Genomic DNA, 16,940 nt, shown 5'->3' with positions numbered 1-16,940 from the left:
CCTCAGAACCCCATAGTCAACTTGTTAATTAGATTAACAACAATTGATCAATTTTAAATACTATTGTTTGTCATCATCAAAAAGGGGGAGATTGTTGGAACAAAATGTGTTTAACAATGAACCTTAAAGAGTTTTGATGATAACAAGGTATTAAAAATTGTAAATTGGACTAGCTAATATTTGTTCAAGTGTACATGACCATAATTAAAAAGTTACATCATTTATTGGTTCTGAATGAGCAAATAAAGAGCAAAAGGAATCAACAAAATTGAAGCTTAGTGCTTCTGAAGGCAACTCGCTCCTGAAGAGAAAAAGCGCTCCTGAAGTAAAGCCGTTCCTGAAATTAGTATAGTGCTCCTGAAGAATAGTGCTCCTGAAGACAAGAGTTCCAGAAGCCACATCATCAGAAGTTGCGTTATCAGAAGCTGTATCATTCAGAAGCTGCATCATCAGAAGCTGTGTTATCAGAAGCTGTGTTATCAGAAGCTGCCTCATCAGAAGTCATTTCACCAGAAGCTGAAGATCAACTGGATTTGAAAAAGATTCAAGGATTGAAGAATCATCACTGCAAAAGCTGTCTATTGGATTCAAAAACACGACAAAAGATTAGTGGAATTTTACAACGGTCATTTCAAAGGTGTTTGAAGGCATGTGCTTGCAATTTGGACGAAAGCGTTGACATTGTACTTTGTACGAACTGTACAACCACCTTCTCCAATACTCTGTTTTGTGTCCACGCTACAAGACAAGAAAACAGCTCCAGAATACGGCTTCGCCTGCATAGATGTTCCTTTGGATAAGGAATGGATTTCAAATTGGTTCTTCATAGGACAACAACCAAATCAGGCAAAAGATCATTGGTGAAAGATCAAGCTTCAACAACGACTCTTTGATGTGCTGGCAATTTCACAACGTCTCTTTCACACCTCTCTTTAAAGGAGTGAAGACTTAGAAAATTGGCAATGCATGAACGTAAATGCTAGAACGCTGACCGAAAGACTCACAACATTTTTACAAGTGCCAAACCTCTGCTGAAATTGTTCTGCATTCACTTAGAATTTTTGTGTCTCATATTCATATCTTAGAAATTCTTAAGTCATTGAGTCTGTATCTGATTTGTATTGTGAGCACCTCTGATTGTATATCAAGTGTTCAACCCTAAACAATCTTCCGTGTAATTTTGTTTAGCTAGAAGTCTCTTGCAGTTGTGCTTGAGCAGGGAAGTCTCTTGATTGTGTTCTTGAGCAAAGGAAGTCTCTTGCTTGTGTGCTTGAGCAAAGGAAGTCTCTTGCTTGGGTGCTTGAACAATTGTAATCAGATATTACTCTTAGTGAAATCTCCTTGGAAGTGCAAGGGGGACTGGACTACTTCCGGTTTGTGGAAGGAACCAGTATAATTGCTTTGTGTCGTTCTTCTTCTCTCTCTCTGTTTTATTCCGCTGCATTTAGATTCTGATAACCACTTCAGAAGCTGTTTCACTTAGCTTCTGACCAGTGTGTTCAGTTTTTAGGAGAAACAAAAATTTTTCCAAAACACATTCAACCCCCCCCCCCCCCCCCCCCCCTCTTGTGTTTTTCTCACCTTCAGTTTTGTTTTAAAAAAAATTAGCACAATGCTTATTAAAAGCATAACAAATCAAGTTTTGTTGAATCCAAGATTTGAACTTATGACCAAAAGGATATTTGAGGCCTTAAAATTGACCAACTAAGCTAGATAAATATTGACTATTAGTATGTCATATTATATATTTATAGATAAATTAACTTATTTTGTGGCCTTTTTTTAACCTAAAATCTTGGTGGGAGAATTTTCGTATTTTGGATGTTTTGAAACAAAATGATTGTGATGTTTCTGACAGCGTGAGTTATATATAACAGCATACAACATGACTTAAGTCACGCAGGGTTTATAACCTGCTTGAGTTAACTCACGCTGAAAGTACCTAGCATGACTTAAGTCACATAGGGGTACTTTTGTCCATTCAGTTGGGAGGAAGTGTTTTTTGATGAGCATTTTTCAAAATCTTAAGGCTTAAAACTCTTGCTTGAGTGACTTGGCCCTTGGGCCGACCCTGCATAGAACTTGACCCTAGAGAAGAGAACGAGCTCATGCCTCATCTCTTGTAGAAATTGAAGGAAGTAGAGATAGCTGGTCGCAAAAGGCAACAAAAATCGACACATGGTTAACAATTGAGGATAATTCATCTTAGTCCAAAGATTAAGAAACAATTTGGACTTATTTGTATGAAGTTCAGCCGATATGTCTCACATCGATCCTTCCTCAAAAAAAATGTCTCACATCGATCCAAAGGTAGTTTTCTCATCAATTGACCATTGATTACACTGTATATATATGTTTTTTTTTTGGTTATATATATATATATATAATTGTTTTTTTTTGAAGGAATATATATATTTGTTTTTGAAAGGCCAATGTTAATAATATGTCGTTAGATTAATATATGAACAATAACTTCATTGTTTTTCTTTTGTACTAACCTTTACTTGATAGTTTTTTTTTTTTTGGTTACACAAACCCCTTCACTAGATAATTTTTTTTTTTGGTTACCTTCACTAGATAATTGAATGAATGGAAATACTTTTTTTAATCAAAAACCGTCTAAATATGAAAAACAATTAATTCTTGAAGTTTCATTTTTAGTCGAAAAAAGAAATCTAAGAACCCATAACTTCCATTCATTGTGATCCACAAAATAGTCCTATCGTGTTTTTACATGACACTTGCTACCTAAAAGATCCATAAAAAAGAGCAAGAAGTGGAAACAATGAGAACCCATAATTATTTAGTTAATAGTTTTTGATATATAGTTATCAAATTCTAGTATATGTATTATAACTTTCATTGTGAAATTGCTTCGTGAATAATAAAAATCAGGAAAATGCAGGCTGTGAAAGAAAAGCTTCAAGACATGAATGCCATGCGTAAGGCTAGGGCAGAAGCAAAGGCCCAGGAGAAGGTATACTTTAAAAATTATATTGGCAATGCTAGTTAATACTTCCCCTCCTTTAAAGATACGAAACTTTTGAGATTTTTTTTTATCTATTTATTTTATAGGAATTTTTCAAATTTTTAATTACATTTGATATTATAAGAAGAAAAATTAATCTTCTCTTTAAAAAATATTTCATAATAATACAATTTTTCTTAATCACCGTAATTTATTCAATGAGATCCTATATAGTTAGTTAAGATGTGTGTGTCTCTAAATCTAGGTTGTTCATAGTTATTTTTTTTTTTTTTTACTTTAAATGAATGTGTATGTGTGTCTTCCCTAACCTAATATTTTCATAGCAAGAAAGACCAAAAGTTAAAGATATTTTGGTTTATAATAATAATAATAATAATAATAATAATAATAATAATAATAATAATAATAATAATAATAATAATAGTAATATATAAAAAAACAATTACACATTTATGCATGCAAAAGATAGAAAAAGTTGAACTTAAAATGTTTATCCAGGCTGAGAAGGAAATTGCACAAGCAAGAGTGGACATAGCTCATGAGGTTAGGTTGGCAAAAGAGGCTGAAGCAGAAATGGACCTACATGTGACAAAAGCAGGAGAGAGAGCTGAGAAAGAAATAGAGAAGCATTCATCAACCAATCCAAATGCAAATCCAAATCCAAATGCAAATCCAAATGCAAATGCTACTACAATGCCATCAAATGATTCCACATACACTACTATGTGAATAAGCACATGCCACAAACATGAAGTGGACCGTTGGCATATATTTTTTGCAATAAAGAAAATAGATCTTTTTTTTTTTTTGAAAGAAGAAAATAGATCTTATGAAGTTGAATTTGTCAGTTAATTTTTATTCTTTTGCTAGCCAATAGCATTTGATTGTATTTTTTTTTTCTTTTTGTTTTGTGAAATATTTCTCTTATATATTCTAATGTATGATTTTTATACATTTATCTTAAGTTTATATCTGTCCTTTATATAAGCTCTTGGTTATGTAGGAATTTCGACATTTTCCAGAACATGATGTTAGACATAGTATAAAATCTCTCTTAACACCCAAAATAATTTTAAGTGTTAGTGAAATTGACATACATGTGAAGAAAATAAGTGACTTGAAATGTGAGCTAGTCTCTGCTAGTGAATCGAAATGATAAAACTCGTAAATTGGTCATTTTACTTCAATCAATTGGTTCATGAAAGAAGCACCATTTTTTTTTTTTGAGAGATGAAAGATGCACCATTAGAATCCCAAAAAGTGAAGATAATTATGTATTTACGGCTTTACTTTTTAGTGCAAGCCTATCTATCATTTGAGTAATTGTTTTTTTTTTTAACAAGCAAAAATGTTTCGCAAACACACAGACCTCCATCCTACCCAAGAAATTTGCCTATGATCCTCACGCCCCACCCCCCCCCCCCCCCCCCCCCCCCCCCCCACCTGATGGAGCCTTGAAGAAGGAAAGAGCATAGACAGGTAGAGCGGTCAAGACAAACTTTAAAAGAATCAAACGGTCGTCGAAGGAAAGAAACCGACTTTGCCAACTAGACAGTCTAGATTTTATACGGCTAACCACATGTTCCCAAAACGACAACCTCCGCGGGTTTCCACCAATAGGCAACCCCAAATAAACTAAAGGAATTTTACCCATTTTACAATGCAAAATCGCCACGTCCTCATTCAACCAAGATTCAGCAATGTTTACCCCAACCAAACTACTTTTGTGAAAGTTAACTTTTAGACCAGACACCGCCTCAAAAAGAACTAACACAACCCTCAACGCACGGACATTAACCCAACTCTTTTCATCTAATAGTAAGGTGTCGTCAGCAAACTGAAGATGGGATAAAGTCATCAAATCACCCCCTCCAACCTTGTAACCACGAAACAACTTTGACTCAACCATAGCCTTCATCATAACATTCAGGCACTCAGCTGCCAATAAGAACAAAAAAGGTGAAAGTGGGTCGCCTTGTCATAGACCCCGGCCAAGAACGAATTCATCAGTGGGACTACCATTCACAAGAACAGAATCAGTAGCCGTGGTTACACATTCCTTGATCCATTTCCGCTATAAATTAGGAAAACACATTTTGCCCATCACCGAATCAAGATACCCCCAATCCACTGAGTCGTAAGCCTTTTCAAAATCAACTTTAAACATCATCAACTTTTTCTTTGATTTACGAGCCTCGTCAACCACCTCATTTGCAATTAGAATTCCATCAAGGATTTGTCTATTTTTAACAAAAGCAGACTGAGTTTCTGAAATAAACTCTCAATCACCTGTCTCAATTTATTTGCCAACAATTTTACTAGTATTTTATACAAACTTCCAACCAAAGAAATTGGTCGAAAATCATTTAAAGACTGGGGACTGTCCACTTCGGGAATAAGAGCAATAAAAGTGGTGTTTATACCTTTTGTTAGCTTCCCGTTCTGATGAAAATCAGTGACAAACCGCATGATGTCCTCTTTCAAATCTAACCAAAAGTCCTTGATGAAACCAAAATTGATATCGTCTGGGCCCGAACTCTTGAAACTATCACAATCCCAAATAGCCACCTTAATTTCTTCTACCGAAAAGGGCTTAATGAGACCACCCCGTTCAGCAAAAGACAGAGTCCGAAAATGCAAATCCTCAACCGTAGGCCGCACCATATGAAGAGCTTGGAAATGAGTGGGGAAATGGGAGAAAACAGCCTGACGGACATGTAGAACACCCTCCACCACAGACCCATTCACCATAATTGAACCCAAAGAATTCCTGCGCCTACGACAAGACAGAATGAAATGGAAATATTTTCAATTTGCATCTCCCTCTCGAAGCCAAGAGAGCCTCGACTGCTGCCAACATATACTAGTATTAAATCTGGATAAAGAATGAATTTCCAGCACATGCCACTCCTTCAAGGCCTTCTTTATAAGGTTAAATTTTTCTTTCAAAACATAGCCACCCAAACTCCATATCTAAAAAGACTTCCATTTTTCACTAACAAAAAGTTTATACCCAGGTGTGTCTTGCCAACATTTCAACAACCGAGATGGCCTCGGCCCCAATTTTCTTCATCAACTATCAACACCAACAGGCAATGATCTGACAACCCACGCAAAAGAGAAACCTAAATACAATTAGGCCACTCCAAACACCACTCCTCAGATAGAAGAAAATGATCCAACCTACGCATTGAACTCCCATCACCCTTAAACCAAGTATATTTTCGGCCATGCAAAGGTAAATCAACCAGCAAATTATCATCTTTAAAACCATTGAAAGAAACATAATCTGCATCAAAAAGTGTTGGAACAAAATGTGTTTAACAATGAACCTTTGAAAGTTTTGATGATAAAAAGGTATTAAAAATTGTCAATTGGATAAGCTAATATTTGTTCAAGTGTACAGGACCATAGACAAAAATATACATCTTAAATAGGTTCTGGATGAACAAAAGAGAGCTAAGAAATCAACAAAAAAGGAAGCTTAAAGCGTTTGAAGAGAAGTGCTCCTGAAGTCAAAAGTGCTCCTGAAGTGATGAAGTCATCAGAAGCAAGTTCATCAGAAGCATCTCATCAGAAGCTGAAGATCACCAGAAGTTGAAGTTCATCAGGAGATGCAAGACTTAAAGCTTCAAGGGCTGTTCAATGGATTTAAACTCGTCTAAGCATTGCAGAAGACTGGAAATGTGAAGCAACGATCGTTTTGAATGGATTTGAAGGCATTGGATGCTTATCTTCAAAAAGCGTTGACAAAGTACAATTGTACGAAGTGTACAACCACTACCTCCACTACTCTGTTTTGTCTCTGCTACAGGACAAGAAAAACAGTTATGCCTGCAACGATGTTCCTTCACAATGGGAATGGATTTGAAATTGATCCTTCATAGGACAACTATCATATCAGGCAATAGATCATTGGTGTTGATCAAAGCTTCAAACGACTCTTTTGATGTGATGGCAATTCACAACGTCTCTTTCACACCTCTATATAAAGAAGTGAAGACTCAGAGATTGGTAATGAGAATAAGGACTCAACAACAATTTACATAGTGCCAAAACTCTGCTGAAATTGTTATGCATTTAATGTTCATTTAGAATTTCTGTTTCAAAGTTCATATCTAAGAAATTCTAGAGTCTTAAGAGTCTGTATCTGATTTGTATTGTGAACACCATTGATTGCATATCAAGTGTTCAACCTCAAACATTTTTCTTTGTAATTCTGTTTGATTAGAAGTCTCTTACAGTTGTGCTTGAGCAATAGAAGTCTCTTGCAGTTGTGCTTGAGTAGTTTGAAGTCTCTTGCTAGTTTTAGCAATGAGCATCAGATATTACATTATAGTGAACTCTCCTTGGAAGTGCAAGGGGGACAAGACTACTTCCGGTTTGTGGAAGGAACCTGTATAATTGATTTGTGTCTTTCTTCCTTCTCTCTCTGTTTTTATCCCATGCAAGTTTGTTCAGAACATCACTTCAGAAGCAGAACTCTATTTGCTTCTGGTCAGTGTTTTCAGCTTAGGAGAAAACGAAGAAAAAGCTAACACAATTCAACTCCCCTTCTTGTGTTTTTCTCACCTTCAATTTCTATATAGAGCATGGGTCTGTTGTCTTAACACTTAACAGTGTAACAGAAAAAGATCTGAGAAAAAACATGTCTGCTGACGATACCTTTCTTGTTGGACCTGCGCACAATCATGTTGTTCCATATGATTATGGTGACAAGAAATCCAACTTTGGAAAGATTCCTAAGTTCAATGGAGATCCTGAGGAATTTTCTTGGTGGAAAACCAATTTCTACAGCTATATCATGGGTTTAGATGAAGAACTATAGGACATACTTGAAGATGGTGTTGGTGACTTGGTCCTTGATGAAGAAGGAGTTGCTGTTGACAGAAAGAAACATACTCCTGCTCTGAAGAAACTTTACAAGAAGCATCATATTATCAGAGGAGCACTTGTCACTGCTATACCTAAAGCAGAGTATAAGAAGATGAGTGACAAATCCATTGCTAAAGCAATGTTTGCTTCTCTTTGTTCTAACTATGAAGGTAGCAAGAAGGTCAAAGAAGCAAAAGCTCTTATGCTTGTTCATCAGTATGAGTTGTTCTAGATGAAGGATGATGAAACTATTGAGGAAATGTACTCAAGGTTTCAAACCCTAGTCTCTGGACTACAAATCCTGAAGAAGAGCTATGTTGCTTCTGATTATATTAGCAAGATACTAAGAAGCTTGCCTGCTAGATGGAGATATAAGGTTACTGCTATTGAGGAAGCTAAAGATTTAAACACTCTAAGTGTTGAAGATCTTGTCAGCTCTCTCAAAGTTCATGAGATTAGTCTTAATGAACATGAGCCTTCTAAGAAGAGTAAATTTATTGCTCTACCATCTAAAGGGAAGTCATCAAAAGCTCTTAAAGTTATTGAGTCTGAAGATGAAACACCTGATGGAGACTCTGATGAAGATCCTACTGAGAAGATGGCTATGCTTTCAAACAAGCTTGAGTATCTGGAAAGGAAGAACAGGAAGTTTCTGAGTAAGAGAGGTGGCTACAAGAGCTCTAAGAAAGAAGATCAGAAGGGATGCTTCAACTATACCAAGTCTGGATATTTCATTGCTGATTGCCCTGATCTTCAGAAGGAGAAATCAAAGGATAAGTCAAAGAAATCAAGCTTCAACACAAGGAAATTCAAGAAGCAGATTAAGAAGAGTTTAATGGCAACCTGGGAAGATTTGGATGGTGAATCTGGGTCAGAAAAGGAAGAAGCTGAAGAAGACGCTAAGGTAGCTATGGGGTTAGTGACTACTAAGACTTCAGAAGCAGATCCTGACTCAGACTCTGAAGATAAAAAATGAGATATGTCTAAGAGCAAAGGAAAGGCAAAAATCATGGTACCTAGACAGCGGTTGCTCAAGGCATATGACAGGAGAGAAGTTTATGTTCCTCACTCTCACAATGAAAGAAGGAGGAATTGTGAAGTTTGGAGGCAACCAGTCTGGCAAGATCATTGGTACAGGAACTATTGGTAACTCCTCTATCTCAATTAATAATGTGTGGTTGGTAGATGGTCTTGAACATAACCTTTTGAGTATTAGTCAGTTTTGTGACAATGGTTATGATGTGATGTTTGAAAAGACCAACTGCATAGTAATTAACAAAGATAACAAGTCCATAGTATTCAAGGGAAAGAAGATGGAGAATGTCTATAAAATTAACTTCTCTGAACTGGTTGACCAGAAGGTAATTTGTCTTCTGTCAGTGAATGATAAGAAATGGATATGGCACAGAAGGTTGGGACATGCTAACTAGAGATTAATCTCTAAGCTTAGTAAGTTACAACTTGTCAAAGGCCTACTAGACATTGACTATCATTCAGATGCACTTTGTGGTGCCTGCCAGAAGGGGAAGATTGTGAAATCATCTTTTAAAACAAAAGACATTGTCTCAACTTCCCGACCCTTAGAATTACTCCATATTGACTTATTTGGGCCAGTTAGCACTGCATCCTTATATGGAAGTAAATATGGATTAGTTATTGTTGATGATTACAGCAGATGGAGTTGGGTAAAATTCCTGAAAAGTAAGGATAATGCTTTCGATGTATTCAGTAACTTCTGCACTCAAATACAGTCTGAAAAAGAAATGAAGATTTTAAAAGTTAGAAGTGATCATGGTGGAGAATTTGAAAATGAGCCATTTGAAAACTTTTGTGAAAAACTTGGAATTGTCCATGAATTCTCTTCTCCTAGAACTCCACAACAAAATGGGGTTGTAGAGAGAAAAAATAGAACTTTACAAGAAATGGCTAGAACCATGATTCAAGAAAACAATTTGGCTAAACATTTCTTTGCAGAAGCAGTGAGTACAACATGTTATGTTCAAAATAGAATCTATATCAGACCTATCTTGGAGAAAACATCATATGAACTCTTTAACAGAAGAAGACCCAATATCTCTTACTTTCATCAATTTGGATGTACATGTTACATTCTAAATAACAAGCTCTACCTAAAGAAATTTGATGCCAAGGCCCAAAGAGGAATCTTTTTAGGTTACTCTGAAAGGTCAAAGGCATACAGAGTGTATAATTCAGAAACACTTTGTGTTGAAGAATCAATGCACGTTAACTTTGATGACAAAGAGCCTGGAAGTAAAACTCCAGAGCAAGATGAAAGTTTTGCAGAGATGCAGGTTCCTGAAGATACTCCAAAACCCGATCAGATAGCTGAATCTGAAGAAAGTCCAGAAGTTGAACCTATCTCAGAAGCACAAGATGAAGTTGCTTCTGATGAAGCTCAAGATGGCTTTCAGCAAGCTACTCAATCCAAGAAATCATTCAAGTACAAGTCTTCACATCTTGAGGATCAAATAATTTGAAACAAAGAGAGTCCTAGAAGAACAAGATCATACTTCAGACAAGAAGAGTCTATGATAGGACTGTTATTAGTGATTGAACCTGCTACAGTTGATGAAGCACTTTCAGATGATGGATGGATACTAGCTATGCAGGAAAAGCTTAATCAGCTTCAAAGAAATGATGTGTGGGATCTGGTACCCAAACCTCAGCATAAGAATATTAATGGAACAAAATGGGTATTCAGAAACAAGCTGAATGAACAAGGTGAAGTAGTCAGAAACAAAGCAAGACTTGTTGCACAAGGTTACAGTCAACAAGAAGGCATTGATTATACTGAAACATTTGCTCCAGTTGCAAGATTGGAAGCAATCAGGTTACTTCTATCCTATGCAGTAAATCATGGCATAATATTATATCAAATGGATGTCAAGAGTTCATTTCTTAATGGAGTCATTGAAGAAGAAGTGTTTGTCAAGCAACCACCTGGTTTTGAGGATCTTAAGCATCCTGACCATGTTTACAAACTTAAGAAATCACTATATGGCTTGAAACAAGCTCCTAGAGCTTGGTATGATAGACTAAGTAATTTGTTGATCAAAAATGATTTTAAAAGAGGCCAAGTTGACACAACACTCTTCAGAAGGACTCTTGAGAAAGACATTCTTGTTGTGCAGATATATGTTGATGATATAATATTTGGTTCTACTAATGCATCTCTTTGGAAGGAATTTTCTAAGTTAACGCAGGATGAATTTGAAATGAGCATGATGGGAGAGCTGAAGTTCTTCCTTGGAATTCAAATCACTCAAAGCAAAGATGGAGTATATGTTCATCAAACAAAATATACTAAGGAGCTTCTGAATAAGTTCAAGCTAGAAGATTGTAAAGTGATGAACACTCCAATGCATCCAACCTGCACCTTAAGCAAAGAAGATACTGGATCATCAGTAGACCAGAACCTGTATAGAGGTATGATTGGTTCTTTGTTATACCTCACTGCATCTAGGCTATATATTCTGTTCGGTGTATGCTTGTGTGTAAGATTCCAATCAGATCCTAGAGAATCTCATTTAACTGTTGTTAAGAGAATCTTCAGGTATTTGAAAGGAACAACTAATCTTGGACTCCTTTATAGGAAATCCTTAGATTATCAGTTGGTTGGATTTTGTGATGCTGACTATGCTGGTGATAGGATTGAAAGAAAGTCAACCAGTGGAAATTCTCAATTTCTGGGTGATAATCTTATATCCTGGGCTAGCAAAAGACAAGCAACTATTGCTATGTCTACAACAGAAGCAGAATACATCTCAGCTGCAAGTTGTTGTACACAACTACTTTGGATGAAGCATCAGTTGGAAGATTATCAGATTAATGCTAATAGTATTCCCATTTATTGTGATAATACTGCTGCTATTTGTTTGTCAAAGAATCCAATTCTACATTCAAGAGCTAAGCACATTGAAATCAAACACCACTTTATCAGAGACTATGTTCAAAAAGTAATTTTAGATATACAATTCATTGATACTGAGCATCAATGGGCTGATATATTTACTAAGCCTTTAACTGTGTAAAGATTTGATTTTATAAAGAAAAATATGAACATGAACTTTTTGTCTGATTAAAATTTGCTTGCTCTTGAATAGGAATTTAGGTCCTGAAATCAGTCCAGAAGCTATGGTCCATCAGAAGCTCTTTATTGAGGTTCTGAGGAAAATGTGCTTCTAAAGATGACGTCAGCATCTGAAGTGCAAAAGCTGGATTTTGTGCTTCTGAATAGCAGAGTTAGTGGAAACGCTGGAAGTTACTTTTTGTGACACCTGGCCCAGTAACTTGGCAGTTACTTTGAGAACTTCTGACGTGGCTTTTGTGTACGGTTGTATAACGTAAGAGGGCAATTATAACTTTAGCTTTGAATATACTATCACGCGCCCCCTATGTCATTAATGCTGTGTTTGTTTGTCCCCTTTTCTGAATTGCAATCGTTTTACTAAAAACACTTAGACAATTCACACATTACCCACTTCACAACAAACACTTTCTATTCGCAACCATTCTCTGTGAAAGCAAGCTTTCTCTCTGCAACTTAAAACGTAGAACCCTAAAAACTTCTTTATTATCAATGGCATCATCAAGTTCCATTCCAGAATCATCATCTAGCATGCAACAAGATATTCCAGAATCAACTGCTCATGATGAACCGGCCTACGAAATCAAGGGAAGGACTATGTCCTTAGAAGAATGGGAACTGAGGATTCAAACAGAGAATCCAGTGGATTTTGAGTCCCTAGCATATCATGGGTGTGATATCAGAAGCTTGTATGAAGAACAAGGGCTGATGAGGTACTTTGATATGTTGAATGGACCAACATATAAAATTTTAGTAAGGCATTTCTGGGTAAGAGCCTCTGTGTATGATAGAGCTGCTGCTAAGGAGGAGGAAACAGAGAAAGTACTTATTGACCCAACTTTGGAAGGAAAGACAAGAGAGGAAATGGGGTTGGAACCATTCAAATGCGTGGAGATAAGATCAAGCATCATGGGGATTCCTGTGTTTATTTCAGAAGAGAACATTGCATTTGTTCTAAGAAGAGATGCATATGGAAAATATGCAGGAATAGAGATATCTAATCCCAAGAATAGTCCTTGGAATGAGATTGTAAACCAATCCATCTTCAACTCCAAGAAATAGGAAATTATGTTGATTTGAGCATGGAGAAGAAAATGCTCCTGAAGATCCAAAACGAAAATCTGCTACCAAAAGGTGGTGGCAGTGATCAACCTTCATTGGGGCACAAGGTGTTCCTCCACTACTTCATTAAGAAGGACAAATTCAATGTGCCCAAGTATATCTTCAAGCACATGATCAAGGAACTCAGGGAAAGTCAGCAGAACAGAAGGTGATGGGTTCCCTATGGAAGGCTCATATCAGAGATCCTTCATCAAGGAGGGATTCTGAGTGCTCTCAGTGCTGTTAACTTTTTCACTGATACGCAGCTTGAAACTGAAACAGGGAAGGTAATCAATGGCAAGACTCTCAGGAACATGTCTCTGATTCCTAAAGATGCCTTCAAAAAGCTCAACATTGGCATTAGTGAATCTAGAGCTAAGCCAAATCTGATGGAAGATTTTCCTCCCATATGCAAGAAGGACCCTCTTGAAGTTCAGAAGCACTTTATCACAGATCACTTCGAAACATATGGTAGAGCCATCAGACTTGAAGATGTCCCTGAAGAGATGTATGGTGGTGCTCTGCCTGTGGCCAGAAGCAAAAAGTTCAAGAGGAAGGAAACCTCCAAGGATGAATACTTGGAAGCTGAACAACCCTCCAAGAAGGCTAAGAAGGAAAAAACCTCTGATAAGCTAAAAATTGGTGGCTCTGGCTTGCCAACAATTGAAGAAGAGGCTTAGGACTTGAACACTGATGTGGTTTTAAACAAGAGAACTAGGAGTGGGAAAGCTGCTGTTTCAACTCAAGTTGCTCCTGATCAACCTCTAGTCTCTAAGAAGAAAAGGAAGACTGTAGTAAGAAAACTGAAAGAGTCTATGTATGTGGCTGAAGAGGAAGAAGGTATTGAAGCTACTACTGGTTTGGTCACTAGGGAAATCAAGAGGAAGAAGGCTGAAGATGCTGCAACTCTAGCCAAGATAAGGGAACTTGCTAAGGGTATAGAAGTCCCTGCTTCAAGCTTAGCAAGAGAAGATGCTGGTGTTGTAGCACAGCAAGTGGTTTAAGCAACTGAAGATGCTGGTGAAGATGCTGGAACATGCTTATGGTTGTGAATGCTGGTGAAGGTGTCCATGAGGACAAAGCTGATGGGTCAGAAGCTGCTGCTCCAGAAGTTGATACAGGTATTCCTGAGTCTCCACACTCTCATACTGTTATAGAAGTAGAATCAGACTCAACCCAATTATCATCCTCCCAATCCACCTCTTCATCATCATCTACTAATATAGATGATATACCCATAGGTCTAGTTTACCCATTAACTAAAAAGAGTCTTTCATCAAAAACCAAGACCTACAAAAAGCCCTCTCAGAACATACCATTTGAGCCAATGATTCCTAGTGTAAATGAAAGGATAGGCAATATGTCTGAGATGAGAAACCAAGTCTGTGAAAGATTACCCCTCAACCATCCCTTCCCACCACAGATAATTCAACCTCTTAACATGGTTCCTCCTGAGGTGAATGTTGAAATATCATCATCATCATCTCAACCATCCTCAACCAAACCAACCCAAGAAACATCTATGCTAGACAATTTGGTCAGTCACTACTCAGGTGAACTACCAGAAGTTAGGCCAATTACTATGGAAGTTACTTTAGAAAGCCCCCTACACCAAGCACCTAACCAACAAATGACCACAACAACTAGCTATGAACTTGTTTCTTCACCTGAACATGTTGTTCCTGAACATGCTATTCCTGAACATGCTATTCCTGAAACCGTCAGTGAACCTGATTTCATGATCACATCAGATGCTTTTGATGTTGAGATGGAAAAATCTTTCTCTACTATGGTTATACAGTCTGTTCCTGATAAACCCTCAACTAGCAACACTCAAACTCCAAACTCCACAAACAACCAACCTTCATCATCTCATCTAGCCATTGTACTTGCTGCTCCTACCAAACCTACAAAAATACCCTCACCCCCAACCATCTTCCTAGATTCTACTTTGTTAACAGATGTGTGTGAGAAAATTTTTCAGGAGTTGAACATGCTCATTCAAGCTAGGAATGACTTGATTCACCAGGATAAGTATGAGAAGCAATGGTGCAAATTTAAGGAAAGAGTTGATTATATCATGTCTGCAGTCCAAACAACCTGCTCTGATGCTCAAGATATAGCTCAACAGAAGCTTCAAGACTGACTAAAGGGAGTAAATAGTAGTCTGCAGGAAGTCAAGATCTTGAAAACCTGGGTGCAGAATCCTCCAAGCTTAAGAGGAAGAGAAGTCACTGACTTCATCCCTTCTAGTGTGCATCCAAGGGAGCTAGACTTAACATTCTTGAACACAGTCAATCTCAGGACAGCTTCTCCTGATCTGGCTCTAATACAAAGAAATGTTGTTTTATAAAAGGAGAATAAGAGACTACAGAAGGAACTCTTAGAGGAGAAGCTACTCTTGCTTGAGTGCAAAACTTCTACTGAAGCTAAGCTAGAAGAAGCAAGACTCAGAGAGGAAAGCTTAATTAAGAGCAATGAAGATTTCAAGACTGAGATGAAGTTATAGCAAGAAGCTATGCAGAAGAAACAAGAAGAGACCAACTTGATGATCAAACAGATGATGGACATGCTACATAAATAAGCTAACCGTTAGTTGCACACACAATCAGCTTGTTTAGTTCATATCTTAAGTTGTTTTTTTTTTTGTGCTCCAGACTTCAAATTTTGCTTCTGAACATACTTACGCCTCTGATCAATATATATATATATATATATATATATATATATATCAGAGCAAAAATATGATAAGTATAAAAGAGCAAAGCAATTGATTTCAGAAGCATATATATATATATATATATATATATATGTGTGTTTCATGCTCTGATTGTAGAATATTTTTGTTCTCACTATCTTTTTTCTTACTTCTTTCTTTTTGTCTTTAGTTTTTAAACTTTTAGTTGATGACAAAAGGGGGAGTATATGTATAGTATTTATAGGCTCTGAGCCCCATTAATTTAATTTTTAATCATCTTAAATTAATAGGACAAACTTATTATCTCTTAGTCTATTAATGTGAGAATATTATGAGTGTTATTGCGCTTTTAAATGATGAATTTAATTAACATGGATAGAACTCAGGGGGAGCTTACAAACCTCACCTTAAGTACTATTAGACTCAGGGGGAGCTTGCAAACCTCAAACCCTTATAGTCAACTTGTTAATTGGATTAACAACAATTGCACATTTAAAATACTATTGTTTGTCATCATCAAAAAGGGGGAGATTGTTGGAACAAAATGTGTTTAACAATGAACCTTTGCGAGTTTTGATGATAACAAGGTATTAAAAATTGTCAATTGGATAAGCTAATATTTGTTCAAGTGTACAGGACCATAGATAAAAATTTACATCTTAAATAGGTTCTGGATGAACAAAAGAGAGCTAAGAAATCAACAAAAAGGAAGCTTAAAGCGTCTGAAGAGAAGTGCTCCTGAAGTTAAAAGTGCTCCTGAAGTGATGACGTCATCAGAAGCAAGTTCATCAGAAGAATCTCATCAGAAGCTGAAGATCACTAGAAGCTGAAGTTCATCAGAAGATGCAAGACTTATAGCTTCAAGGGTTGTTCAATGGATTTAAACTGTGAAGCAACGGTTGTTTTGAATGGATTTGAAGGCATTGGATGCTTATATTCAAAAAGCGTTGACAAAGTACAATTGTACGAAGTGTACAACCACTACCTCCACTACTCTGTTTTGTCTCTACTACAAGACAAGAAAAACAGCTCTGCCTGCAACGATGTTCCTTCACAATGGGAATGGATTTGAAATTGATCCTTCATAGGAAAACTACCATATCAAGAAATAGATCATTGGTGATTGATCATAGCTTCAAACGACTCTTTTTGATGTGATGGCAATTCAC

The 16,940-nt window shown here is 36.8% G+C and overlaps 1 protein-coding gene and 1 pseudogene across 1 annotated transcript; both read left to right on the top strand.

Moving 5' to 3' along the window:
* The first annotated feature begins 2,849 nt into the window (after positions 1-2,849).
* Positions 2,850-3,953, top strand: LOC146905875 (uncharacterized). Its single transcript, XM_085727902.1, has 2 exons — positions 2,850-2,977; positions 3,488-3,953. The coding sequence occupies exons 1-2, from the start codon at positions 2,900-2,902 to the stop codon at positions 3,716-3,718; spliced, it is 309 nt and encodes a 102-aa protein (XP_085584028.1). The 5' UTR covers positions 2,850-2,899; the 3' UTR covers positions 3,719-3,953.
* An 8,511-nt stretch (positions 3,954-12,464) lies between these two features.
* On the top strand, positions 12,465-13,753 carry LOC146905874 (uncharacterized; annotated as a pseudogene).
* The last annotated feature ends 3,187 nt before the right edge of the window (positions 13,754-16,940 follow it).

Source organism: Medicago sativa, chromosome 7 (genome assembly GCF_051527215.1).
Source record: "Medicago sativa cultivar Bolivia chromosome 7, Bolivia_mono, whole genome shotgun sequence".
NCBI classification, from domain to species: Eukaryota; Viridiplantae; Streptophyta; class Magnoliopsida; order Fabales; family Fabaceae; genus Medicago; species Medicago sativa.
This window is presented reverse-complemented; position numbering and strand designations above follow the sequence as displayed.

Coding starts and splice junctions, on each gene's coding strand:
- LOC146905875 (XM_085727902.1), top strand. CDS start 2,900: ATGCAGGCTGTGAAAGAAAAGCTTCAAGACATGAATGCCATGCGTAAG. Junction 2,978..3,487: donor AAGCAAAGGCCCAGGAGAAG/GTATACTTTAAA, acceptor ATGTTTATCCAG/GCTGAGAAGGAAATTGCACA.